A 26989-nucleotide genomic window follows, 5' to 3' on the forward strand; every position below is an offset into this window, starting at 1 on the left:
TCCGGAGGTGGTAGTGGTAGTGGTAACAGTAGTAGTGGTATTTCAGTAGTAGAGGCGAACAGTTTTGTGGGTAACAGTGGCAGTGGTAGTGGTAGTGGCAGGCAGTGGTAGGAGGTGGATAACAGTGCCCTTGTTTGGGTGTAGGGCCTGATCAGCAGCCTGGAGGTACTGAGTGCCGTTCAAATCAAATAAAATTTTATTTGTCACATACACATGGTTAGCAGATGTTAGTAGCGTGTAGCGAAATGCTTGTGCTTCTAGTTCCGACAATGCAGTGATAACCAACAAGTAATCTAACTAACAATTCCAAAACTACTGTCTTATACACAGTGTAGGGGATAAGGAATATGTACATAAGGATATATGAATGAGTGATGGTAGCAGAGCAGCATACAGTAGTGGTATGGTACAGTATATACATATGAGATGGTATGTAGACAAAGTAAACAAAGTGGCATAGTTAAAGTGGCTAGTGACATAAGAATGGTATGATCTAAGTAATATACACATGCATATGGATGTAATGTAGGGTAAGTAACAGTATATAAGGTAGCATTGTTTAAAGTGGCTAGTGATATATTTACATCATTTCCCATCAATTCCCATTATTAAAGTGGCTGGAGTTGGGTCAGTGTCAATGACAGTGTGTTGGTAGCAGCCACTCAATGGTAGTGATTGCTGTTTAACAGTCTGATGGCCTTGGATAGAAGCAGTGGTCAGGTCCCAGTTTGGCAGCCTTCTGGATGCAGTAGGGGGTGAACAGGCAGTGGTGGGTGGTTGATGTGGTATCTTTAGGTTCCTGTAACATCGTGGTGTGGTGTCCTGGAGGGCAGGTAGTTTGCCCCGGTGATGCGTTGTGCAGTAGTGGGAGTAGTGGTAGTGGTTGAACAGTTGCCGTACCAGGCGGTGATACAGCCCGCCAGGATGCGTCTCGATTATGCATCTGTAGCAGTTTGTGAGTGCTTTTGGTGACAAGCAGCGTAGCAGCTTCCTGAGGTTGAAGAGGCGCTGCTGCACCTTCTTCAGCGTGTCAGTGTGAGTGGACCAAGTCAGTTTGTCTGTGATGTGTATGCAGGAACTTAAAACTTGCTACCCTCTCCACTACTGATCCATGATGTGGTAGCAGTTCCCTCTGCTGTTTCTGAGCCTTAGTTTTGTTGGCATTGAGTGTGGTTATTTTCCTGCAGTCCGAGGGCCTCACCTCCTCCTGTAGTGGTCTCGTCGTTGGGTAATCAACAGTTGTAGTTGAGTTGGAGTGCATGGCCACGCAGCAACAGGGGAGTAGGAGAGGGCTGGTAGCAGTGGTACCCTTGTAGTGTTGAGCAGCGTAGGAGTGGTTGCCTACCCTCACCACCTGGGGGGCCCGTAGGAAGTCAGTACCCAGTTGCACAGTAGGTCGAGACCCAGGGGTCTCGGGCAGATGAGCAGGAGTACTATGGTAGTGAATGCCGGCTGTAGTCGATGAACAGCATTCTCACAGGGTATTCCTCTCCACTGGCTCCCTCAACAAGCACCATGGTCTTGTGCGGATGCAGTGGTAACCAGTGGAGAGGAGCGGAGGAGTGAGAACTTGGGAAGGTTGAACACCAGTGCGGCGTTCTGGATGAGTTGTAGGGGTTTAATGGCACAGGCAGGAGCCCAGCCAGCAGCAGTAGTAATCCAGTAGCAGAGTGCCTGGATTAGGACCTAACAGTGAGCAACTCTGCGGATGTTGTAAAGCATGAACCTACAGGAACGGGCCACCGCCTTGATGTTAGTTGAGTGACAGGGTGTTGTCAGGATCACGCCAGGTTCTTAGCGCTCTGGGAGGAGGACACAATGGAGTTGTCAGCCGTGATGGCGAGATCATGGAACGGGCAGTCCTTCCCGGGAGGAAGAGCAGCTCCGTCTTGCCGAGGTTCAGCTTGAGGTGGTGATCAAGTCATCCACACTGATATGTCTGCCAGACATGCAGAGATGCGGTTCGCCACCTGATCATCAGAAGGGGGAAAGGAGCAGATTAATTGTGTGGTCTGCATAGCAATGATAGGAGAGACCATGTGAGGTTATGACAGAGCCAAGTGACTTGGTGTATAGCGAGAATAGGAGAGGGCCTAGAACAGAGCCCTGGGGGACACCAGTGGTGAAGCACGTGGTGTGGAGGCAGATTCTCGCCACGCCACCTGGTAGGAGCGACCTGTCAGGTAGGACGCAATCCAGCGTGGGCAACCCAACTCGGAGAGGGTGGAGGAGGATCTGATGGTTCACAGTATCGAAGGCAGCCGATAGGTCTAGAAGGATGAGAGCAGAGGAGAGAGTTAGCTTTAGCAGTGCGGAGCGCCTCCGTGATACAGAGAAGAGCAGTCTCAGTTGAATGACTAGTCTTGAAACCCTGACTGATTTGGATCAAGAAGGTCATTCTGAGAGAGAAGCAGAGCTGGCCAACAGCACGTTCAAGAGTTTTTGGAGAGAAAAGAAAGAAGGGATACTGGTCTGTAGTTGTTGACATCGGAGGGATCGAGTGTAGTTTTTGGTAACAGTGGCAGTAGTAGTGGTAGTGGTAACAGTAGCAGTAGTAGCGGTAGTGGTAGCAGTAGGATGCAGTAATGGTAACAGTAGTAGCGGTAATGGTAGTGGTAACAGTGGTAGTGGTAGCAGTGAGTAGTGGTGGCAGTGGTAACAGTAGCAGTAGTAGTGGTAACAGCAGTAGCAGTAGCGTTAGTGGAGTGGTAACAGTAGTAGCGTTAGCGGTGGTAACAGTAGCAGTAGTAGTGGTAGTGGTAGCAGTAGCAACAGCAGTAGTAGTGGTAGCGTTAGCTTTGGTAGTGGTAGTGGTAGCAGTAGCAGTGGTAGTGGTAACAGGCAGTAGTGGTAGCAGTAGTGCAGCAGGTGGTCGCGTTAGTGGTAACAGTAGCGCAGTGGCAGTGGTAACAATGTAACAGTGCAGTAGTAGTGGTAGTGGTAACAGTGGCAGTGGTAGTGGTAACAGTGGCAAGTAGTGGTAGTGGTAACAGTAGCAGTAGTGAGTAGTGGTAGCAGTAGCAGCAGTAGTGGTAGTGGTAACAGTAGTAGCAGTGGTAGCTGTTAGCTAGCGGTAATGGTGAGTGGTAACAGTAGCAGTAGTAGTGGTAGTGGTAGCAGTAGCAGTAGGTAGTGGTAGTGGTAAAAGCAGTGCAGCAGTGGTAACAGTAGCAGTAGTAGTGGTAACAGTAGCAGTAGTAGTGGTAGTGGTAACAGTGGTAGTGGTAACAGTAGCAGTAGTAGTGGTAACAGTAGCAGTAGTAGCGCAGTGTAGTAATGGTAACAGTAGCAGTAGTAGTGGTAGTGGTGGCAGTAGCAACAGCAGTAGTAGCAGTAGTGGTAGTGGTAACAGTAGCAGTAGTGGTAACAGTAGCAGTAGTGGTAGTGGTAACAGTAGCAGTAGTAGTAGCAGTAAGGTTAGCGGTAGTGGTAACAGCAGTAGTAGCGTTAAGCGGTAGTGGTAACAGCAGCAGTAGTAGTGGTAGTGGTGGCAGTGGCAACAGCAGTTAGTAGCAGTAGCGTTAGCGGTAGTGGTAACAGTAGCAGTAGTAGTGGTAGTGGTAGTGGTAACAGTAGCAGTAGTTGTAACAGTAGCAGTAGTAGTGGTAGTGGTAACAGTAGCAGGAGTATTGGTAGTGGTAACAATAGCAGTAGTAGTGGTAGTGGCAGTAGTAGCGGTAGTGGTAGCAGCTAGTGGTAACAGTAGCAGTAGTGGTAACAGTAGCAGTAGTAGTGGTAGTGGTAGCATGAGCAGCAGCAGTAGTAGCGGTAGTGGTAAGGTAGCAGTAGTAGTGGTAGCGGTAGTGGTAACAGCAGCAGTAGTTGTAACAGTAGCAGTAGTAGTGGTAGTGGTAACAGTAGCAACCAGTTAAGCAGTAAATAGTGGTAACAGTAGCAGTAGTAGTGGTAGCAGTAGTAGTGGTAACAGTAGCAGTGTAAAGTGGTAAAGTAGCAGTAGTAGCATTACAGCGGTAGTGGTAACAGCAGCAGTAGTAGCGGTGGTGGTGGTAACAGTAGCAGCAGCAGCAGTAGGACCGGTGGGTAACAGTAGCAGTAGTTGTAACAGTGGTAGCAGTAATAGTGGTAGTGGTAACAGTAGCAACAGCAGTAGTAGTAGTAGCGGTAGTGGTAGGCAGCAGTAGTAACAGTAGCAAGCGGTGATGGTAACAGTAGCAGCTGCAATAGTAGCGGTTGTGGTAGTGGTAACAGTAGCAGCAGCAATGTAGCAGGTAGTAGTGGTAGCAATAGTAGCGGTAATGGTGGCAGTGGTAACAGTAGCAGTGGTGGTAGTGGTAACAGTGTAGTGGTAGTGGTAGCAGTAGTAGCGGTTGTAGTGGTAACAGTGGCAGTAGTAGTGGTAGTGGTAGCAGTAGTAGCAGGGTAGTGGTAGCAGTAGGAGCAGTAGTGGTAGTGGTAACAGTAGTAGTGGTAGTGGTAGCTGTAGTAGCGGTAATGGTGAGTGGTAACAGTGGTAGTGGTAGCAGTAGCAGTAGTAGCGGTAGTGGTAGTGGTAACAGTAGCAGTAGTAGTGGTAGTGGTAACAGTAGCAGTAGTAGTGGTAGTGGTAGCAGCAGTAGCAGTAGCGTTAGCGGTAGTGGTAACAGTAGTAGCAGTGGTAGCTGTAGTAGCGGTAATGGTAGTGGTAACAGTGGTAGTGGTAGCAGTAGCAGTAGTAGCGGTAGTGGTAGTGGTAACAGTAGCAGTAGTAGTGGTAGTGGTAACAGTAGTAGTGGTAGTGGTAGCAGCAGTAGCAGTAGTAGTGGTAGTGGTAACATGTAGTAGCGTTAAGCAGTGGTAACAGCAGCAGTAGTAGTGGTAGTGGCAAGCAGCAGTAGTAGTAGTAGCGCTAGTGGTAACAGCAGTAGCAGTGGTAGTGGTAGTGGTACACAGCAGTAGCAGTAGTGGTAGCAGTAGTGCAGCAGTTAGCGTGGCAGTGGCAACATTAGCAGTAGTAGCGGTAGTGGTAGCGCTAGTGGTAACAGTAGCAGTGGTAACAGTAGCAGTAGTAGTGGTGTGGTAACAGTGGCAGTAGTAGTGGTAGCAGTGGCAGTGGTAGTGGTAGTGGTAACAGCAGTAGTAGTGGTAGTGGTAACAGCAGTAGTGGTAGCTGTAGTAGCGGTAATGGTAGTGGTAACAGTAGCAGTGTAGTGGTAGTGGTAGCAGTGCAGTAGTAGCTAGTGGTGGCACAGTGTGGTAGTGGTAGTGGTAACAGTAGCAGTAGTAGTGGTAGTGGTAGCAGTGGCAGTAGTAGTGGTAACAGGTAGCAGTAGTAGAGGTAGTGGTAGCAGTAGGAGCAGTAGTGGTAGTGGTAACAGTAGTAGTGGTAGTGGTAGCTGTAGTAGCGGTAATGGTAGTGGTAACAGTAGCAGTGGTAGTGGTAGCAGTAGCAGTAGTAGCGGTAGTGGTAGTGGTAACAGAAGTAGTGGTAGTGGTAGTGGTAGCAGTAGTAGTGGTAACAGTAGCAGTAGTAGTGGTAGTGGTAACAGTGGTAGTGGTAACAGTAGCAGTAGTAGTGGTAACAGTAGCAGTAGTAGCGCTAGTGGTAACAGTAGCAGTAGTAGTGGTAGTGGTAGCAGTAGCAACAGCAGTAGTAGCAGTAGTGGTAGTGGTAACAGTAGCAGTAGTGGTAACAGTAGCAGTAGTAGTGGTAACAGTAGCAATAGTAGTGGTAGTGGTAGCAGCAGTAGCAGTAGCGTTAGCGGTAGTGGTAACATTAGTAGTAGCGTTAGCGGTAGTGGTAACATTAGCAGTAGTAGTGGTAGCAGTAGCAACAGCAGTAGTAGCAGTAGCGTTAGTGGTAGTGGTAACAGTAGCAGTAGCAGTAGTAGTGGTAGTGGTAGCAGTGGCAGTAGTAGTGGTAGTGGTAGCAGTAGTAGAGGTAGTGGTAGCAGTAGGAGCAGTAGTGGTAGTGGTAACAGTAGTAGTGGTAGTGGTAGCTGTAGTAGCGGTAATGGTAGTGGTAACAGTAGCAGTAGTAGTGGTAGTGGTAGCAGTAGCAGTAGTAGCGGTAGTGGTAGTGGTAACAGAAGTAGTGGTAGTGGTAGTGGTAACAGTAGCAGTAGTAGTGGTAACAGTAGCAGTAGTAGCGGTAGTGGTAACAGTGGTAGTGGTAACAGTAGCAGTAGTAGTGGTAACAGTAGCAGTAGTAGCGCTAGTGGTAGCGCTAGTGGTAACAGTAGCAGTAGTAGTGGTAGTGGTAGCAGTAGCAACAGCAGTAGTAGCAGTAGCGGTAGTGGTAGTGGTAACAGTAGCAGTAGTAGTGGTAACAGTAGCAGTAGTAGTGGTAGTGGTAGCAGCAGTAGCAGTAGCGTTAGCGGTAGTGGTAACATTAGTAGTAGCGTTAGCGGTAGTGGTAACATTAGCAGTGGTAGTGGTAGTGGTAGCAGTAGCAACAGCAGTAGTAGCAGTAGCGTTAGTGGTAGTGGTAACAGTAGCAGTAGTAGCGGTAGTGGTAACAGTAGCAGTAGTAGTGGTAGTGGTAGCAGTAGCAGCAGCATTAGTAGCAGTAGCGGTAGTGGTAACATTAGCAGTAGTAGCGGTAGTGGTAGTGGTAACAGAAGTAGTGGTAGTGGTAGTGGTAACAGTAGCAGTAGTAGTGGTAACAGTAGCAGTAGTAGCGCTAGTGGTAGCGCTAGTGGTAGCAGTAGTAGTGGTAGTGGTAGCAGTAGCAACAGCAGTAGTAGCAGTAGCGGTAGTGGTAGTGGTAACAGTAGCAGTAGTGGTAACAGTAGCAGTAGTAGTGGTAGTGGTAACAGTAGCAGTAGTAGTGGTAGCAGCAGTAGCAGTAGCGTTAGCGGTAGTGGTAACAGCAGCAGTAGTAGCGGTAGTGGTAACAGTAGCAGCAGCAGCAGTAGGAGCGGTAGTGGTAACATTAGCAGTAGTAGTGGTAGTGGTAGCAGTAGCAACAGCAGTAGTAGCAGTAGCGTTAGTGGTAGTGGTAACAGTAGCAGTAGTAGCGCTAGTGGTAACAGTAGCAGTAGTTGTAACAGTAGCAGTAGTAGTGGTAGTGGTAGCATGAGCAGCAGCAGTAGTAGCGGTAGTGGTAAAGGTAGCAGTAGTAGTGGTAGCGGTAGTGGTAACAGTAGCAGTAGTTGTAACAGTAGCAGTAGTAGTGGTAGTGGTAACAGTAGCAACCGCAGTAGTAGCAGTAGCGATAGTGGTAACAGTAGCAGTAGTAGTGGTAGCAGTAGTAGCGGTAGTGGTAACAGTAGCAGTAGTAGCGTTAGCGGTAGTGGTAACAGTAGCAGGAGTAGCATTAGCGGTAGTGGTAACAGCAGCAGTAGTAGCGGTAGTGGTAACAGTAGCAGCAGCAGCAGTAGGAGCGGTAATGGTAACAATAGCAGTAGTAGCATTAGCGGTAGTGGTAACAGTAGCAGTAGTAGCGGTAGTAGCGGTAGTGGTAACAGTAGCAGTAGTAGCATTAGCGGTAGTGGTAACAGCAGCAGTAGTAGCGGTAGTGGTAACAGTAGCAGCAGCAGTGGTAGCAGTGGTAGCGGTAGTGGTAAGAGTAGCAGTAGTAGCGGTAATGGTAACAGTAGCAGTAGTAGCATTAGCGGTAGTGGTAACAGCAGCAGTAGTAGCGGTAGTGGTAACAGTAGCAGCAGCAGCAGTAGGAGCGGTAGTGGTAACAGTAGCAGTAGTAGCGGTAGTGGTAACAGTAGCAGTAGTTGTAACAGTAGCAGTAATAGTGGTAATGGTAACAGTAGCAACAGCAGTAGTAGTAGTAGCGGTAGTGGTAACAGTAGCAGTAGTAGTCGTAGCAGTAGTAGCGGTAGTGGTAGCGGCAGTGGTAACAGTAGCAGTAGTAGCGGTAATTCACCTAACAGTAGCAGTAGTAGCATTAAATCTTTTCAGGTAGTGGTAACAACAGCAGTAGTAGGTAACAGTAGCAGCAGCAGCAGTAGTAGCAGTATTGGTAACAGTAGCAGCAGCAGCAGTAGGAGCAGTAGTGGTAACAGTAGCAGTAGTAGTGGTAGTGGTAACAGTAGCAGTAGTAGTGGTAGTGGTAACAGTAGCAGTAGTAGCGGTAGTGGTAACAGTAGCAGTAGTAGCGTTAGCAGTAGTGGTAACAGTAGCAGTAGTAGTGGTAGCCGTAGTAGCGGTAACAGTAGCAGTAGTAGCATTAGCGGTAGTGGTAACAGCAGCAGTAGTAGCGGTAGTGGTAACAGCAGCAGTAGTAGCGGTATCGGTAGTGGTAACAGCAGCAGTAGTAGCGGTAGTGGTAACAGTAGCAGCAGCAGCAGTAGGAGCGGTAATGGTAACAATAGCAGTAGTAGCATTAGCGGTAGTTGTAACAGTAGCAGTAGTAGTGGTAGCAGTAGTAGCGGTAGTGGTAACAGTAGCAGTAGTAGCATTAGCGGTAGTGGTAACAGCAGCAGTAGTAGCGGTAGTGGTAACAGTAGCAGCAGCAGTAGTGGTAACAGTAGCAGTAGTTGTAACAGTAGCAGTAGAAGTGGTAGTGGTAACAGTAGCAACAGCAGTAGTAGTAGTAGCGGTAGTGGTAACAGTAGCAGTAGTAGTGGTAGCAGTAGTAGCGGTAGTGGTAGCGGCAGTGGTAAGAGTAGCAGTAGTAGCGGTAACTGTAACAGTAGCAGTAGTAGCATTAGCGGTAGTGGTAACAGCAGCAGTAGTATGGGTAGTGGTAACAGTAGCAGCAGCAGCAGTAGTAGCAGTATTGGTAGTGGTAGCAGTAGCAACAGCAGTAGTAGCAGAAGCGGTAGTGGTAACAGTAGCAGCAGTAGCAGTAGTGTTAACATTAGTGGTAGTGTTAACAGTAGCAGCAATAGCGTTAGCATTAGCGGTAGTGATAACAGCAGCAGTAGCGTTAGCATTAGCGGTAGTGGTAACAGCAGCAGTAGCGTTAGCATTAGCGGTAGTGGTAACAGCAGCAGCAGCAGTAGTAGCAGTGTTGGAACCAGTAGCAGCACCAGTAATGGTAGGAATAACAGTAGCACTATGGCGCAGGATTAGGTTTTTACACCAACAATAGGGGCCACTAATCACTAATGGACATTTACAAGAGCTTAGAGAGGATTTTAGAGGGAGGTATAAAAAGCGTTGACTAATACCAAGATAAAGAGGCTAATTCTCTGCCGGAGAGATATTTATACCAGGCCTACGTTCTTACGCCAAAGTGTTTGTGCTATCTTACCAGCTGTCAATGGGTAAGGTGTTTAAGTGATTGCTCCACTTTCTGTTGTCTAACAAATAAAGCTTGACTAGATGTTGAGACATGAAACCCATAGCAGCGCCTCATAGTACTGTCTGGGGCATGCTCTTAAGGAGACAGCAGCAGTGACTGCAATCTCTGTGTAGCCTTATTTACGCGGAAATGTAGTGTTATGTTGGATGAATTTGACTTGTGCTGCTTTGCACAGAACACAATACTCTCTACTGGCTAGGTCAAACTCATAAAACGTAAAGATGAATTGTGAAATAATAATGAATCTGTCCGTTGAGCATTATAACTAAATTACCTCTGATGCTGTACCTCTCTGCAGCTGCTGTCCAAGTCCATCGAGCAACTCCGTCAGCCCAGCTCCCTGGTCAACCCACACCTGCAGGAGTCAGAGGAGGAGGAGGAGGACAACACCCGGAGGATGGCGGATGAGAGGATGGACATGCAGGAGGACAGGATGCCCCCTGGTGGCGTGATCCAGAAACACACCCTTCGCTCCAGCAACAGCAGTGGCAGCAACAGCTCTCTCGGGGAGCTGTCCTCCATCGTAGAGGCCCACCACCGCCTGGGGGTCATAAAGGTCAAAGAGGAGCCAATCGACAGCGAGGACGAGTCCCTGTCCAGTCAGAGCCTAGCGGCGGAGCAGAGGGCCTCACTCCACCAGGTCAAAGGTCAGCTGGTGATAAGAGCTATGATCTGAGGGGGCAGAAGATGAAGGAAATCACACACTGCGACATTCATAGACGCATACGTATATACAAACACACAGACACACACACATACACACACACACACACACACTGCAGCCAACACACACACAGAGCCGACTAGGACTCCCCAGGCAGTCCTCTCCCTGCCCTGAGATGTGACGCTGTCTCAGTGAAGTGCAGCCGCACCCCAAACCCCCACCAGACTGACTCTCTGTTTGTGAACTTTGTGAAGTGATCTGTAATGTAAAGTATGTTTCACCGTGCTGTATATAACATGAAGAGAAGATTTACTAGAAGAGTGCTCCTTCTTTTTTTACTTCTAAGGAACTGCTTTGATTGTTTTCAGGTTCTGCTCAATTGACAGAATGTAGTATGTTTGTATACAGTAGATTTAGCGTAAGAGAATATTCTAGAAGGGATGGAAAGTTTAACCGTTGTACAGTTTATGAATGCCATTTTATGTTCCCATAGTGTAACATTTATGCCATCAATTCACTTCAACTTTGACTTGCTGACTGTTGTTGTTTTATTCAAATGTCATATTCTCCGTCGTTCTCCAAAAAGCTGTGATGTTCTGTGTTCAGTGGTCTCTGAAAATGACATGAAAATAAGGAAGCATGCTCATGTCTGTATGAGAGAGAATGTATTGTTCAACCTTAACACAACACAGCACACCCTTACGACTGAGTACAGCCAGCCTACACTGGGAATGAGACGTACTGATGTACAGTACTGCAGAGTGGAGGAGCAAATGGTAAATCAGTGGATGGAGGGATGGATATATGGATAGATGGATGGATGGATAGATGGGTGGATGGATAGTGGATGGATGGATGGAGGGAGGGAGGGATAGATAGATGGATAGATGATGGAGGGAGGGAGGGAGGGATAGATAGATGATGGAGGGAGGGAGGGAGGGAGGGAGGGAGGGAGGGAGGGAGGGAGGGAGGGAGGGATGGATGGATAGATGATGGATGGATGGTGCAGGCAGTCAGCTCCATCAGACCATAGGACCAGGTCTGCTTCTCAAATGGGCATCCCTTAGGCCTCAGGTTAAAAGTTTTGTGCTATATAGGGAATATAGCAAGAATAAAACAACAAAATCATCCTGGTTTGCCACGGTCCTGTATTGAGATGCCGTGTCATCCTAATCTTCCTCGTTCTCCTCTTCCTCGACCTCCTCTTCCTTCTCTTCCTCCTCCTCCTCCCCTCTGGGTCCAAATCAAAGCTCAGCCAGGTTCCTGCCCAACTTTCAACAGAGGATTCACTAACAGAGAGAATGAGAGAGGGAGAGAGAGAGAGAAGGAGAGAAAGAGAGAGTGAGAGAGAGAGAGGAGAGAAAGAGAGAGAAAAATAGAAGAAGAGAAATAGCGAGAGGGAGAGAGCGAGAGAGAGAAGGAGAGAAAGAGAGAGAGAAAAATAGAAGAAGAGAAATAGCGAGAGGGAGAGAGCGAGAGAGAGAGAAGGAGAGGGAGAGAAAGAGAGAGAGAGGCGAGAGAGAGAGAGAGAGAAAGAAGGAGAGGGAGAGAAAGAGAGAGTGAGAGAGAGAGAGAGAGAGAGAAAGAAGGAGAGGAGAGGAGAGAGTAGAGGGCGGGCAGGAAATGCCTTCTAGAAGCCAGGAGTCAGAATGATTCATGTGTGCAGGAATGTTAGGGGAGAGGAGGACCCAGGGTTGTAGGAGTCCAAGGGGCCAGGCCTGAGAATTGATTTACTGTCAAGGCGAATTACAAAGCGAGTGGGGATATGGTTAAGGGAGACCCTTTTTTAAAGGGAATCGCTTCCTTCGTACTCCCCAGTGACATGCTTACCTCCACACGCAGGTTTGATGTTACTTCAATAAAATAAAAAACAAGATGGGACCTCTCTCCTTCTCCCCATCCCCCACCCCTGACTCCCTCTTGAAATTGCCCCATGCAACATGTCGACTCTGGTCTTAAAGTGGTCAATCAATGTATGTAAAGCTGTAACTTTTTTTTCCTGTTTCGTGTGTCTTGTCAATGTATAAAATATTACTATGGGGTTCTGTGTTTGGGTTCCTGTGAAAGACATAAACCATGTCTGTCAGTTTGTCTGTCTGCCTGTCTGACTCATACTGTACATTTAGCTCAGCCCATTCTAATGTTTGTAGTGTAAAAATCACTTTCAATCGGAACAATGTCAGTCTTGTTCCCTTGCTTCTTTGATTGGGCTGTAACGGGGCCCCTTCTCTACCCGTGGGGGGTCCCTGGATTCTGTTCATAGCTGTTTGCGTTTGTTCTCTTTCTTTTCTGCCTTGTGCTACAAACCTTTCTTTTATAAAATAAAGTTCATTCCCCAACTGTGCAACTTTCTGGTCTTTGTAGAGGATGTTTCTAACATGTCATAGAGCTTCAGTCTTTACTTCCAACTTCTCATAGCCTTATTTTGGGAAATAGATTTTCATTTTTCACATTCAAGACCCAACACAAGACTGTGTTCATGTTATTGTACATCTCAGATGTCTCCCCCTAAACTAAACCATTAGCCCACTTTCCCACACACTCAGTCACATAACCCACTAAACACAGGCCAGCTCCTCATTTCTCTGGGATCTGTGTAACCCTTTAAAGGAGAGCTTAAGGGGCTTTCTAAGCAGCTCTTTGATGAGCAGAGAGGCTCCTAGCGGCAGCATTACAGCAGTTAAGACTAGGTGAGGCTAGGCTAGGAGTGGGTGATAGGTATGACTTAAACTGAGACTTAAACTGAGCTTAAGCAATTTCTTGCACTGGTAAGACTTGATATATTTCACACTACACGCAATAATGACAATAGGAAAGATCACACCCTTGAGCAGTTTTCTGCAATTTAAGGTAGCCTGTTTGGGATGGTTGTTATTTGTCTCCAGTGACAGTTCTGTAGCCAAAGTAACTGCTGCAAATGTAGCAAATATTGGGCAACCATTTCTTCTTCTTTCCGTTTCAGCCTTCTTCCCTCAAAGCTTCCAGATACCTATTCCGGAACATTCACAAAGGTGTAAAGTTACCTTATATTAGGAAGTATTCAGAGTCAAATTAAACCTTGATTATTTTTTAAGTTGATGCCATCTGTCTTGGGGCCTCTTGCCCTTGTGGTTTTAAATGAGCTGTTACAAAGGCAGAACAAATAATGGAGTCCCCATCTATCTGCACCAGCCCTCCCCAAGGTGCCCACAGACCCAGTTGTAAAAGCAAACAAGCGTTTTTAAAGGGTGGCCAAGCAGGGGAGGAAGCAAGAAAACATACCTATTTCCTCTCCGCACAGAGTTATAGTGTGCAGGGGGGGACTTCATTAGGAGAGCATAGTGTGCAGGGGGGTCTTCATTAGGAGAGCATAGTGTGCAGGGGGATCTTCATAAGGAGAGCATAGTGTGCAGGGGGGTCTTCATAAGGAGAGCATAGTGTGCAGGGGGGTCTTCATTAGGAGAGCATAGTGTGCAGGGGGATCTTCATAAGGAGAGCATAGTGTGTAGGGGGTCTTCATTAGGAGAGCATAGTGTGCAGGGGGGGTCTTCATAAGGAGAGCATAGTGTGTAGGGGTCTTCATAAGGAGAGCATAGTGTGCAGGGGGTCTTCATAAGGAGAGCATAGTGTGCAGGGGGGAGAGCATAGTGTGTAGGGGATCTTCATAAGGAGAGCATAGTGTGCAGGGGGATCTTCATAAGGAGAGCATAGTGTGTAGGGGGTCTTCATAAGGAGGCATAGTGTGCAGGGGGTCTTCATAAGGAGAGCATAGTGTGTAGGGGGTCTTCATAAGGAGAGCATAGTGTGCAGGGGGTCTTCATAAGGAGAGCATAGTGTGTAGGGGATCTTCATAAGGAGAGCATAGTGTGCAGGGGTCTTCATAAGGAGAGCATAGTGTGTAGGGGGGGTCTTCATAAGGAGAGCATAGTGTGCAGGGGGGTCTTCATAAGGAGAGCATAGTGTGCAGGGGGGGTCTTCATAAGGAGAGCATAGTGTGCAGGGGGGTCTTCATAAGGAGAGCATAGTGTGCAGGGGGTCTTCATAAGGAGAGTATAGTGTGCAGGGGGTCTTCATAAGGAGAGCATAGTGTGTAGGGGTCTTCATAAGGAGGGTGTGCAGGGGGTCTTCATAAGGAGAGCATAGTGTGTAGGGGGTCTTCATAAGGAGAGCATAGTGTGCAGGGGGTCTTCATAAGGAGAGCATAGTGTGCAGGGGGTCTTCATAAGGAGAGCATAGTGTGTAGGGGGTCTTCATAAGGAGAGCATAGTGTGCAGGGGGTCTTCATAAGGAGATAGTGTGCAGGGGGGTCTTCATAAGGAGAGCATAGTGTGCAGGGGGGGTCTTCATCAGGAGAGCATAGTGTGCAGGGGGGTCTTCATTAGGAGAGCATAGTGTGCAGGGGGGTCTTCATAAGAAGAGCATAGTGTGCAGGGGGGGTCTTCATAAGGAGAGCATAGTGTGCTCTAAAGATTGGGATGTTGTGTGTGGGTGCGTGTGCGTGCGTGTGTGGGTGTGTGTGTGATAGATGATGATACACTTCCTGTCAATTAATCTCTCCCAAAGCATCTCAAATTCTCAGAATTTGGTCCCTAGTGCTTCCCAAACGGCATTCCTATCCTATATAGTGTACTACTGACTACAAGGCGTTTTACTATGACTTCGGCAGTCCATGGCCGGTCGAACCAAATCTTGGGCCCTGGGAAGGAACATTTTAAAGTCCTGCCTTTTGACATCAGAGAGAAACTATTGTAATTTTTAAGCACATTTTCTGTATTTTGTCATGAGTAAAGATTTTTGGTTTTTGCAGCTTTAACAATAATATCCTGCAATTTTTTATGGGGCAGAGATAAAATGTTGCAGTTTTAAAGCTTAAATTACATTGCATGTATGTATATATAAAAAAGACATAGTGAGTGGGAAAATGTAGAATTGGTGGAGTACTGTAGATACCAATATCCCTGTGAGCCTCCCAAGCCCATGCTGCCCAGGGTTAAAACATACATTTTAGATGAATAATGTTACATTGTATTATAATACACACCATAAACTTATTCCACTCATCCTTTGGCCAAAATTGGTTTCATCTTTTGTTCTTAGTACTATTCATATAAAAATATATACTGTATGTAAATCAAAATCTATTCATTTGTAATATATTTTGAGATCTAGCTGCAGTACCCCACTTGGAGAAGCCCTGATATAGGGAACAGGGTCCATTTGGGACAGAACTCCTGTCTGTGCTGAGGTAGGCCTAAATGATGATCTGGAGCTTTCCCATGAGGAGTTCCGCCTCCTGGGGCTCCGGCAGCAGAATATGGGACAGAACCTCTGTCTGTGCTGAGGTAGGCCTAAATGATGATCTGGAGGGTTCCCATGAGGAGTCCTGCCTCCTGGGGCTCCGGGAGCAGGATATGGGACAGAACCTCTATCTGTGCTGAGGTAGGCCTAAATAATGAGCTGGAGGGTTCCCATGAGGAGATCCGCCTCCTGGGGCTCCGGCAGCAGGATATGGGACAGAACCTCTGTCTGTGCTGAGGTAGGCCTAAATGATGATCTGGAGGGTTCCCATGAGGAGTCCTGCCTCCTGGGGCTCCGGCAGCAGGATATGGGACAGAACCTCTGTCTGTGCTGAGGTAGGCCTAAATAATGAGCTGGAGGGTTCCCATGAGGAGTTCCGCCTCCTGGGGCTCCGGCAGCAGGATATGGGACAGAACCTCTGTCTGTGCTGAGGTAGGCCTAAATGATAATCTGGAGGGTTCCCATGAGGAGTCCTGCCTCCTGGGGCTCCGGGAGCAGGATATGGGACAGAACCTCTATCTGTGCTGAGGTAGGCCTAAATAATGAGCTGGAGGGTTCCCATGAGGAGTTCCGCCTCCTGGGGCTCCGGGAGCAGGATATGGGACAGAACCTCTGTCTGTGCTGAGGTAGGCCTAAATGATGATCTGGAGGGTTCCCATGAGGAGTCCTGCCTCCTGGGGCTCTGGCAGCAGGACATGGGACATCGCCTGGCTGGGAGCAGAGAAAACCAGGATAGCCTGAGGTCCAGCTGTCAGGAGGAAGGCAGAGTAGTGGACTACAACACTATTGTCAGTCTCTCTGTCTCTTTAGCCCTGTTCATACCTTGTTCTAGCATAAGGCCTTTGTCGTGATATTGCCCACATTTTTAGACAGGTGTAGACGATTAAAAGACGCATTGGGATCTGATTGTGATCAGATCGGATAAGATCAGGACAAGATCAGGGCGAAGGACACATGTTAACAGGACTTCTGTCACTCTCTCTCTCTCTGTCCATCTGTCAGTCCGTCCGTCCGTCTTTCTTCTCTTATCAATAAGTTGTAATATTACCTTACTGTAATTTCCTTTCATTTACTCATAGCAAAAGTACATTTTCTTGCTTATTTTAGGCAAGGTACTAAGAACTGTTTTAGCTAACTGTGTGAAAACATATGTTAAACATTGGCCCCTGTATTAAAACTTTTTGGAACCAAGTTCCTTGGGTCAGCTTGTTAGAAAAGATTATCAAACCGCGGCTGAGACTTCAGTTCATTTGATTAGCTTTGGTTTCATTAAAAGCAGCGTCACTAGAGACGTCATTACAGACCCGGGTTCAATCCCGGCCTGATTCATAACCGGCCTTGATCGGGAGTCCGATCAAGGCCCAACATCGTCCGGGTTAGGGAAGGGTTTGCCCAGGGTAGGCCATCATTGTAAATAAGAATTTGTTCTTAACTGACTTGCCCAGTTAAATAAAGGTTAACTAAAATTAATTAATTAATTTTAAAAATCAACTAGATGAGGCATGATTGCCACACAATCGTACCAGTTCGTATAACTGTCTATGTTTTTACTTGTCATGCTAATGATAGCATAAAGTTGGCTGTTCGGTGAAGACCTTATACCCTGTGTTTCTATTTCCTGACTAAAACCCTGTTTATTATTCTCCGTTGTCTGATCAAACCCTGTGCTACTTGAAAGCCACTTGCACAGCTGAAATGGAAGCAGATTAATAGTACGGCACAGCATTGAGGTTTTCCAGCTTTCTCCTGTGGATGTGAGGGGATTGTTGCGATGTTGGCATCCACTTGGAAGCTATAATACAACGGGCTGTTTTTCTTTCCATTTGCTCGTACCAATGCTGGAGGTGTGGGACACTGACATTACAGCAGAGACACCACTGCCAGCAAATAAAGTAGACACTGTGTTTGTCTGCTAGCTGGTGTCAAAAAGACCACCTGGAACTTTAAAGAAATAGTGCTCTGGTAGACTGGGGACTGACTGTGGTGGACTCATTTATGTTGGAGGCCTCTGTGTGCCCAGTTCTCCAGGGTTTGGGCTGAGGTTATTTTCACAAGACTGTCAAACCAAATGTACTCGCAGTACCGTCCAATTGTTCAAGTTTGTTCCAAGTTGGCTGAGCCTGATGGTCTGTCTACTGAGCTTTGTTTGGTCCAGTGGGGCTGGTGGGCATGACATCATTGGAGACAAACTGTAATTTAATATATGATGAGATATGTAATATGGGGTGAAGAGAATAAATCAAAAGCTTCTCTATTTTTTAATACCTATTCAAAGTACATTTAGTTATGCTTATGTACTTTGCAACTAATGCGATTTTGGGACAAGATTTTCAAATCAAACAAATACATATTTTCAACCCAAATCATTCTGAAAGACCACCATCACTACAAGAAGTAACTACTGGTCTTCCTCTCACATGAACCAGGGGTTTTCTCTTCTGTTTTCTCTTTTCTCTTCTCTTCTCTTTTCCTTGTCTTCTCTTTTCCTTCTCTTCCTCTTCTCTTATTCTTCACATTCTCTTCTCTTCTCTTCTTCTTCACCTTCTCTTCTCTTCCTTCTTCTTCCCTTCTCTTCCTTCTTCTTCCCTTCTCTTCCTTCTTCTTCTCCTTCTCTTCCTTCTTCTTCACCTTCTCTTCTCTTCCATTTTCTTCTTCTTCCCTTCTCTTCCTTCTTCTTCTCCTTCTCTTCCTTCCTCTTCTCCTTCTCTTCCTTCTTCTTCTCCTTCTCTTCCTTCTTCTTCTCCTTCTCCAGACAGAGATGAAACACCCAAAGCCAGTCAGATAGATAGTGTCCAGGGGTTTATACCTCTGTCAGTCTCCTTGAGCGGTGTCATCCATACTGTTATCTTAGCTCCACCAGGATTAATGGTCCTTTTCAAGTTTAATGAGATAAGAGACCTGGGGGAGGCATCCCCCTGCCGTGTTCAAAGACCCTGCAGCCCCACCAGGAACTGCTTTATCTCAGCCCAATGATTGGCCTGGCTGATAGGTGATTCTGAGGAACTGCAGTGGCCCAGAGAAGTGGGATCTGGGGGTGATGGGGTGGGAGTGGGATAGACTGGCAAACTTGGCCTCTTCTCTTAAAAGAAAGAAACCTCTACCGTTGTGGCTCAGGCATCCCCGAGATGCCTCCTGTTCCCCCTCTCTATTTGATTCCAGCGACCAGGACACTTTTTAAGTGCCTGCCTCCCTCACACCACCGGTGCTCCAGAGCCCATAAAGCAAGTGGGCCCGCTCCCGGAGGCTCAGAGGCTAGTTGGACAGGACGTGTTTGTAAGTGTTGCCTGAATGCACCGCCAGGAGAAACAACACCCCCAGGGCTCGTAAGGCTTGTGAGTTTTTCTTCCAACTCCAAGCCAAGAAGCCATTTCCAGTTCCAGCTCAATTCCTCTAGTCGTTTGTGGCCTGTGTGATCATCGGGACCAACCTCATGGTCTACATGGCATGCTAAATGATATCTGTTAGAGAAAAGGCCGTAACTGATAGGGGACAGAGTAAACTAATATACTGCCCTGATTAAATCTCCATCATCAAACTGCATGTCCTTTAATGACTATAGAATTAGCATTGTTTCCATGTTCCAAAAAATGTGTAATATTCTAGAATATCCGTCAGGTCCGGTTTCAGTTCCGCAGTCAGAATTTGACCTTAAACCATTAGAGCATGAAGCACTGATGTCATACATCAAGTCTACTAAGTTGCACACATACAGTACCACTCAAAAGTTTGAACACACCCACTCATTCAAGGATATTTCTTTATTTTTTACTATTTTCTATATTGGAGAATAATAGTCAAAACATCAAAACTATGAAATAACATATATGGAATCATGTAGTGACCAAAAAGTGTTAAACAAATGTAAATATATTTTAGATTTGAGATTCTTCAAAGTAGCCACAATTTGCCTTGATGACAGCTTTGCACACGCTTGGAATTCTCTCAACCATCTTCACGAGGAAAGCTTTTCCAACAGTCTTGAAGGGGTTCCCACATTTGCTGAGCACTTTTACTTTACTCTGCGGTCCAACTCATCCCAAACCATCTCAATTGTGTTGAAGTCGGGTGATTGTGGAGGCCAGGTCATCTGATGCAGCACTCCATCACTCTCCTTGGTGAAATATCCCTTACACAGCCTGGAGGTGTGTTTTGGGTCAATGTCATGTTGAAAAACAAATGATAGCATCACTAAGCGAAACAGATGGGATGGCGTATAGCTGCAGAATGCTGTGGTAGCCATGCTGGTTAAGTGTGCCATGAATTCTAAATAATTCACTGACAGTGTCACCAGCAAAGCACCACCTCACCATCACACCTCCTCTTCCATGCTTCCCGGTGGGAACCACACATGCGGAGATCATCCGTTCACCTACTCTGGTGTCCATTAGTAGTGGTTTCTTTGCAGCAATTGACCATGAAGGCCTGATTCACACAGTCTCCTCTGAACAGTTGATGTTGAGATGTGTATGTTACTTGAACTCTGTGAAGCATTTATTTGTTTTGCAATCTGAGGTGCAGTTAACTCTAATGAACTTATCCTCTGTAGCAGAGGTAATTCTGGGGCTTCCTTCCCTGTGGCGGTCCTCATGAGAGCCAGTTTCATCATAGCGCTTGATGGTTTTTGAGACTGCACTTTCAAAGTTCTTGAAATGTTCCATATTGACTGACCTTCATGTCTTAAATTAATCATGGACTGTCATTTCTCTTTGCTTATTTGAGCTGTTCTTGCCACGATATGGACTTGGTAATTTTTTTACTTATTATTTTTCTTAAAACTGCATTGTTGGTTAAGGGCTTTTAAGTAAGAATTTCACCTGTTGTTTTTTGGCGCATGTGACAAATAAAGTTACATTTGATTTGATTTGGTATTTTACCAAATATGGTATTTTACCAAATCAAATCAAATCAAAATGTATTTGTCACATGCGCCGAATACAACAAGTGTAGACTTTACCGCGAAATGCTTACTTACAAGCCCTTAACCAACAGTGCAAGAAAATATTTACCAAGTAAACTAAATTAAAAGTTATAATAAAAAGTAACACAATAACAATAACAGTTTGAGGCTATCTACAGGGGCACCAGTACTGAGTCAGTGTGCGAGGTACAGGTTAGTTGAGGTAATTGGTACATGTAGGTAGGGGGGAAGTGACTATGCATAGATAATAAACAGCGAGTAGCAGCAGTGTACAAAAGGGAGGGGGGGTACTGCTTACCATGCGGTAGGTAGCATGGCAAGCCGTGGGCACTATGGTGTTGAACCCTGAGCTGTAGTCAATGAGCAGCATTCTCACATAGGTGTTCCTTTTGTCTAGTGGGTCTAAGGTGTCCGGGAGGATGCTCTTGATGTGAGCCATGACCAGCCTTTCAAAGCACTTCATGGCTACCGACGTGAGTGCCACGGGGCGGTGTTAATTTAGCTTGGCAGGTTACCTTCACTTCCTTGGGCAGAGGGACTATGGTGGTCTGCTTGAAACATGTAGGGATTACAGACTCGGTCAGGGAGAGGTTGAAAATGTCAGTGAAGACACTTGACAGTTGGTCCGCGCATGCTTTGAGTTCACGTCCTGGTAATCCGTCTGGCCCAGCGGTTTGGAATGTTGACCTGTTTAAAGGTTTTGTTCACATCTGTCACGATCGTCGTCTGGATATAGAGAGGAGGACCAAGATGCGGCGTGGTAAGTGTTCATCATTTTAATGGGAAAACAGAACTCTACAAAACAACAACGTGACAACCGTGAAGCTAATGAACAATCGTGCTGACACAAACACTACACATAGACAATCACCCACAACCCACAATGACAAAACAGGCTACCTAAATATTGTTCTCAATCAGAGACAACGACTAACACCTGCCTCTGATTGAGAACCATGTCAGGCCAAACACAGAAAAGAGACAAACTAGACATACAACATAGAATGCCCACTCAGATCACACCCTGACCAAACAAAACCTATAAACATAGAAAGCAAACTATGGTCAGGGCGTGACAACATCGGCTACCGAGAGCGTTATCACAGTCATCCAGAACAGCTGGTGCTCTCGTGCATGCTTCAGTGTTGCTTGCCTCGAAGTGAGCATAAAAGGCATTCAGCTCATCTGGTATGCTCGTGTCACTGCGCAGCTTACGTCTGGGTTTCCCTTTGTAGTCCGTAATACTTTTCAAGCCCTGCCACATCCGACGAGCATCAGAACTGGTGTAGTAGGATTCAATCTTAATCCTGTATTGACGCTTTGCTTGTTAGATGGTTCATCTGAGGGCATAGCAGGATTTCTTATAAGTGTCCGGATTGGTCTCCCGCTCATTGAAAGCGGCAGCTTTAGCCTTTAACCTGATGCAGATGTTGCCTGTAATCCATGGCTTCAGGTTGGGATATGTACGTACAGTCACTGTGGGCACGATGTCATCGATGCACTTATTGATGAAGCTGATGACTGAGGTAGTGTACTCCTCAGTGCCATTGGATGAATCCCGGAACATATTACAGTCTGTGCTAGCAAAACAGTCCTGTAGTGTAGCATCCACGTCATCTGACCACTTCCGTATTGAGCGAGTCACTGGTACTTCCTGCTTTAGTTTTTGCTTGTAAGCAGGATTCAGGAGGATAGAATTATGGTCAAATTTGCCAAATGGTGGGCGGGGGAGAGCTGTGTATGGATCTGTAAGGAGTAAAGGTGGTCTTGGATTTTTTTTTCTCTGGTTGCACATGTGATATGCTGGTAAAATTTGGTTAAACTGATTTAAGTTTGCCTGCATTAAAGTCCCCTGCCACTAGGAGCGCCGCTTCTGGGTGAGCATTTTCTTCTTTAGTTATGGCCTTAAAGAGTTGGTTGAGAGCGGTCTTGGTGCCAGCTTCGTTCTATCGTGGTAAATAGACAGCTATGAATAATATAGTTGAGAACTCTCTTGGTAGATAGCGTGGTCTACAGCTTATCATAAGGTACTCTACCTCAGGCGAGCAATACCTTGAGACTTGTTTAATATTAGACATCACGCACCAGCTGTTATTGACAAATAGACACACACCCCCACCCCTCGTCTTACCAGAGGTAGTGTCTCTGTTCTGCCGGTGCATGGAAAATCCCGCTAGCTCTATATTGTCGCTCAGCCACGTCTCGGTGAAACATAAGATGTTACAGTTTTTATTGTCCCGTTGGTAGGATAATCTTAATCGTAGGTCATCAATTTTATTTTCCAATGATTGCACGTTAGCAAGAAGAATGGACGGCAGTGGGAGTTAACTCGCTCGCCGACAGATTCTCAGAAGGATCTCGATCTGCGGCCCCTTTTCCTGCGTCTTTTCTTCATGCAAAAGGTCAGGATCTGGGCCAGTTCCATTGAAAGCAGGATATCCTTCTCGTCGGACTCGTTAAAGGAAAAAGTTTCTTCCAGTCCGCGGTGAGTAATCGCTGTTCTGATGTCCAGAAGTTATTTTAGGTCATAAGAGATGGAAGCAGCAACATTATATACACAATAAGTTAACACATAAATTACACTATACGCAAAAAAACGAACAAAATAGCACAATTGGTTGGGAGAATGTAAAACGTCAGCCATGTTCTTCGGCACCATCTTCTGTATACCACCCTACCTTGTCACAACAAAACTGACTGGGTCAAACACATTAAGAATCAAAGAAATTCCACAAATTGGCTTTTAACAAGGCACACTTGTTAATTGAAATGCATTCCAGGTGACCACCTTGTGAAGCTGGTTGAGAGAATGCCAAGAAAGTGCAAAGCTGTCATCAAGGCAAAGGGTGGTTACTTTAAAGAATCTCAAATATAAAATATATTTAGATTTAGATTTGTTTAACACTTTTTTGCTTACTACATGATTCCATATGTGTTTTTTTCATAGTTTTATTTTACAGTAAAAAGAAAGAAAAACCCTGGAATGAGTAGCTGTGTCTAAACGTTTCACTGGTCCTGTGTATGTATAGCCACTTACACATTGACTTCTCTAAAGAATGCATTTCAGTCTATAGGATACAGTTATTTCCAGATCTTCTAGAGGAGATCTAAGACAGGTTTTGACTAATGTTATTAAGTGGCTCTGGGGAATTCAGCTCGAGGCACATTTTTCAAGGTTGGGGTGACGGATTCCCTCATTATCACTATATATTGAGAAAATGAAACAAAGGACCCAGGAGAGGTCCCAGAGGCATCCACCCCGTCCCGCATGACATGCAGGGGAGTTGACTGTCCTTCATGCTACACACTATATCACTATAGGGCTAATCTCTGGGGTGAACATCTGTATGGTGATACGTAAGGCGCGTGGTTGTGCATGTAGACTAACCTCTAACAGGGTCAGTGGGAAATACAGGGCTCCAACGGCCATTAATGTCACTGGCAGCCATGTTTGTTCATCTGCGTAATGTTCAAATTACGTCATCACTCCAATACATTACAGAGGAGGCCCTGTCTTCGGTCCAAAGGGCACCATTTTCCCTATTTAGTGCACTGCTCTTGATCAGAGCCCTATTATGGAATAGGGTGTCATTTGGGATGCAGCCCTTGCTTGTGGAGCCATGTCCATAGCTCATGTTGGATTCCACATTATATGAAGTGTATAAAATATCCATAAAAAGTATGTTCCCACAAGAGGTACTGAAACTTCATATCTTGTATCTTTAGCACGGTGGTGTAAATATTAGACAGACTGTATAGACAGAGTGGGGTTTCCGTCAAGCTACTGGGAATGTCAAACTCTCAAATAAGCAATGCAGCCTGTGCCAAACTGAGTGGTTCTTTGAAGTATGTTTAAAAAATGTTTAAAATGTACAACAAACTCTGTGAGGTTTCCTGTTTCCAATTTGAATGACGAGTAGACTTGGAGGACAACTTTTTCACTTAAATATATATATTTTTTATCTCTGAAATAAAATTGAATTACACCAAATATTTGTTTGAATCTCGTTCTATTTTTCCTTAATATTGTTTACTTTAGCTAAGTAGAGAGAGGTCACATCAAAACTAGAGCTGTGGAATGTTAGGGTGCTTAACTCAATATCTAATACAAACATCTCGGAGCAAGGCTGTCTGTCCAACACCATTATGAGGGTCATCATCTGTCTCCGAGCGGTATGAGGCTCCTGGCCAAGTCCCTGGGCTAAGTCTGTCCCAAATGGCATCCTATATTCCATATAAAGTGCATTACTTTTGACCAGGACTCCATAAATGTACGCCTTTCATATGCTCGCCTTTACTATGTACTTCTCAGTAGTTGGTGTTCAGTGTTATGCAGATGCGTAATGGGCTTTGCAGGCGTGGTCCTCTTGCGTGCGCTGAATAAATGTCATTCAACCACTGAAAACCCTCCCACTTGCTGGCCAACAGATTGTATAATGGAGTTTTCATTTAATAGGGTTTTCAGAACATTTAAATAAAGCCATCCCTTTAAATTTGGTGTACCACTTTTACTGCAGTGGGCTAAATCAGGGTCGCACTGAGTGTTTCTTGGTAGTCTAACAAATCTACCTGGAAACAAAAGTATACATCTCACACACATGGTTATGGGCTTTAAAAAATGAAGAGAACTGTACCATGTCAGATATTGAGTTGAAATGTACTCGATTTTGAGTTTGCATCCCCATATTACACTTTATATACATCACAGAAGACTGAAAATATCAACATCGTTTGACATAGAAACACCGAATTTTCGGCTGTTTAAAAAAATCAATAATGTTTATTAATTACAAAATGATGAAACGATCCATCCATGAGCCCGCATTTGACTGCAGGAAAAGGGCTATACTTTGAAATTTCTCGACAGGCTCACTAGAATATATGGAGAGAACGTTCCTATTATTAGGATCAATGACAGAAAGCAATGTCAATACATGTATATTCGTCTCTGCTTTTTTCAGCATCAATTGGTGGACAAAAAATACTCTGATCTTGCTTAATATTTAGGGTTAGGAAAGTATTCATGAATAATAATAAAAACAGGGTTGAAGAGCCTTTATGAATATATTGGTGAATAAAAAATACAGTGGTTTGATTAATCTTGAAAGTTGCCATATTCAATTGTTTCAGCCATAAAATATTGAATGGTCTGAAAAGTACACAATAGGGATTTGAAAAATAATCCTATAAATCTACCCTAATAATCCTCACTAATCATGGACCTGTGATGAAATGGCTCCAGTGGGAATGAACCGTGCGGCAGGGTCCAGGTTTAAACTGGTGTGTCTGGTCTGCCTCCCATAATGATTGATATAGGCTTGTAATGCGTCAACCTATTATGATCCTTCCACTATTGTTAGCGATCCTGAGGAACCACCACTAATAATGGAAGGATGCAACATTTAAGGGAAACTAACACTAAAGTGACAGAAAGAAATGTAAACTAACACTAATGGAAGGATGACAGTTCATTTAAAATGTCAGGAAACTAACACTAAATAAATGTGACAGTTATAAATGTAAGGAAACTAACACTAAAGTGACAGTTATAAATGTAAGGAAACTAACACTAAAGTGACAGTTATAAATGTCAGGAAACTAACACTAAAGTGACAGTTATAAATGTCCTGAACTAACACTAAAGAGACAACTAACACTAAAGTGACAGTTATAAATGTAAAACTAACACTAAAGTGAAGTTATAAATGTAAGAAAACAACACTAAAGTGACAGTTATAAATGTCAGGAAACTAACACTAAAGTGACAGTTATAAATGTAAGGAAACTAACACTAAAGTGACAGTTAAATAAATGTCAGTTCTAAATGTCAGAAACTAACACTAAAGTGACAGTTAAATAAATGTCCAGTTATAAATGTAAACTAACACTAAAGTGACAGTTATAAATGTAAGGAAACTAACACTAAAGTGACAACTAACACTAAAGTGAAACAGTTATAAATGTCAGGAAACCTGAAACTAACACTACAGTTATAAATGTAAGGAAACTAACACTAAAGTGACAGTTATAAATGTAAGGAAACTAACACTAAAGAAATAAATGTAAGGAAACTAACACTAAAGTGACAGTTAAATAAATGTGACAGTTATAAATGTCCTGAAACTAACACTAAAGTGACAGTTATAAATGTAAGGTGACAGTTATAAATGTCAGGAACTAACACTAAAGTGACAGTTATAAATGTAAGGAAACTAACACTAAAGTGACAGTTATAAATGTCAGGAAACTAACACTAAAGTGACAGTTATAAATGTCCGGAAACTAACACTAAAGTGACAGTTATAAATGTCAGGAAACTAACACTAAAGTGACAGTTATAAATGTAAGGAAAACAACACTAAAGTGACAGTTATAAATGTCAGGAAAACTTAACACCAAAGTGACAGTTATAAATGTGAAGGAAACCAACACTAAAGTGACAGTTCTAAATGTAAGGAAACTAACATCAAAGTGACAATAATGTCAGGAAACTAACACCAAAGTGACAGTTATAAAATGTAAGGAAACTAACACTAAAGTGACAGTTCTAAATGTCAGGAAACTAACACTAAAGTGACAGTTATAAATGTAAGGAAACTAACACTAAAGTGACAGTTAAATGTCAGGAAACCAACACTAAAGTGACAGTTATAAATGTAAGGAAACTAACACTAAAGTGACAGTTATAAATGTGTAAGGAAAACCAACACTAAAGTGACAGTTATAAATGTAAGGAAACCAACACTTAAAATGTGAGAAACTAACACTAAAGTGACAGTTCTAAATGTATAAAACTAACACTAAAGTGACAGTTCTAAATGTAAGGAAACTAACACTAAAGTGACAGTTCTAATGTAAGGAAAACTAACACTAAAGTGACAGTTCTAAATGTCAGGAAAACTAACACTAAAGTGACAGTTATAAATGT

At 44.7% G+C, this 26989-nt stretch overlaps 1 protein-coding gene across 1 annotated transcript in view; it reads left to right on the forward strand.

The window, feature by feature from the left end:
* The window catches only part of LOC115120295 (histone deacetylase 9-B-like), a 57717-nt gene extending 47279 nt beyond the window's left edge, over window positions 1-10438 (forward strand). The window contains exon 9 of the mRNA XM_065027165.1: window positions 9501-10438. Within this exon, the coding sequence (XP_064883237.1) occupies window positions 9501-9878 (378 nt within the window). The 3' untranslated portion in view covers window positions 9879-10438. The remainder of the gene's footprint in view (window positions 1-9500) is intronic.
* Window positions 10439-26989: the final 16551 nt, after the last annotated feature.

This window comes from Oncorhynchus nerka, linkage group LG14 (assembly GCF_034236695.1).
Source record: "Oncorhynchus nerka isolate Pitt River linkage group LG14, Oner_Uvic_2.0, whole genome shotgun sequence".
NCBI classification, from domain to species: Eukaryota; Metazoa; Chordata; class Actinopteri; order Salmoniformes; family Salmonidae; genus Oncorhynchus; species Oncorhynchus nerka.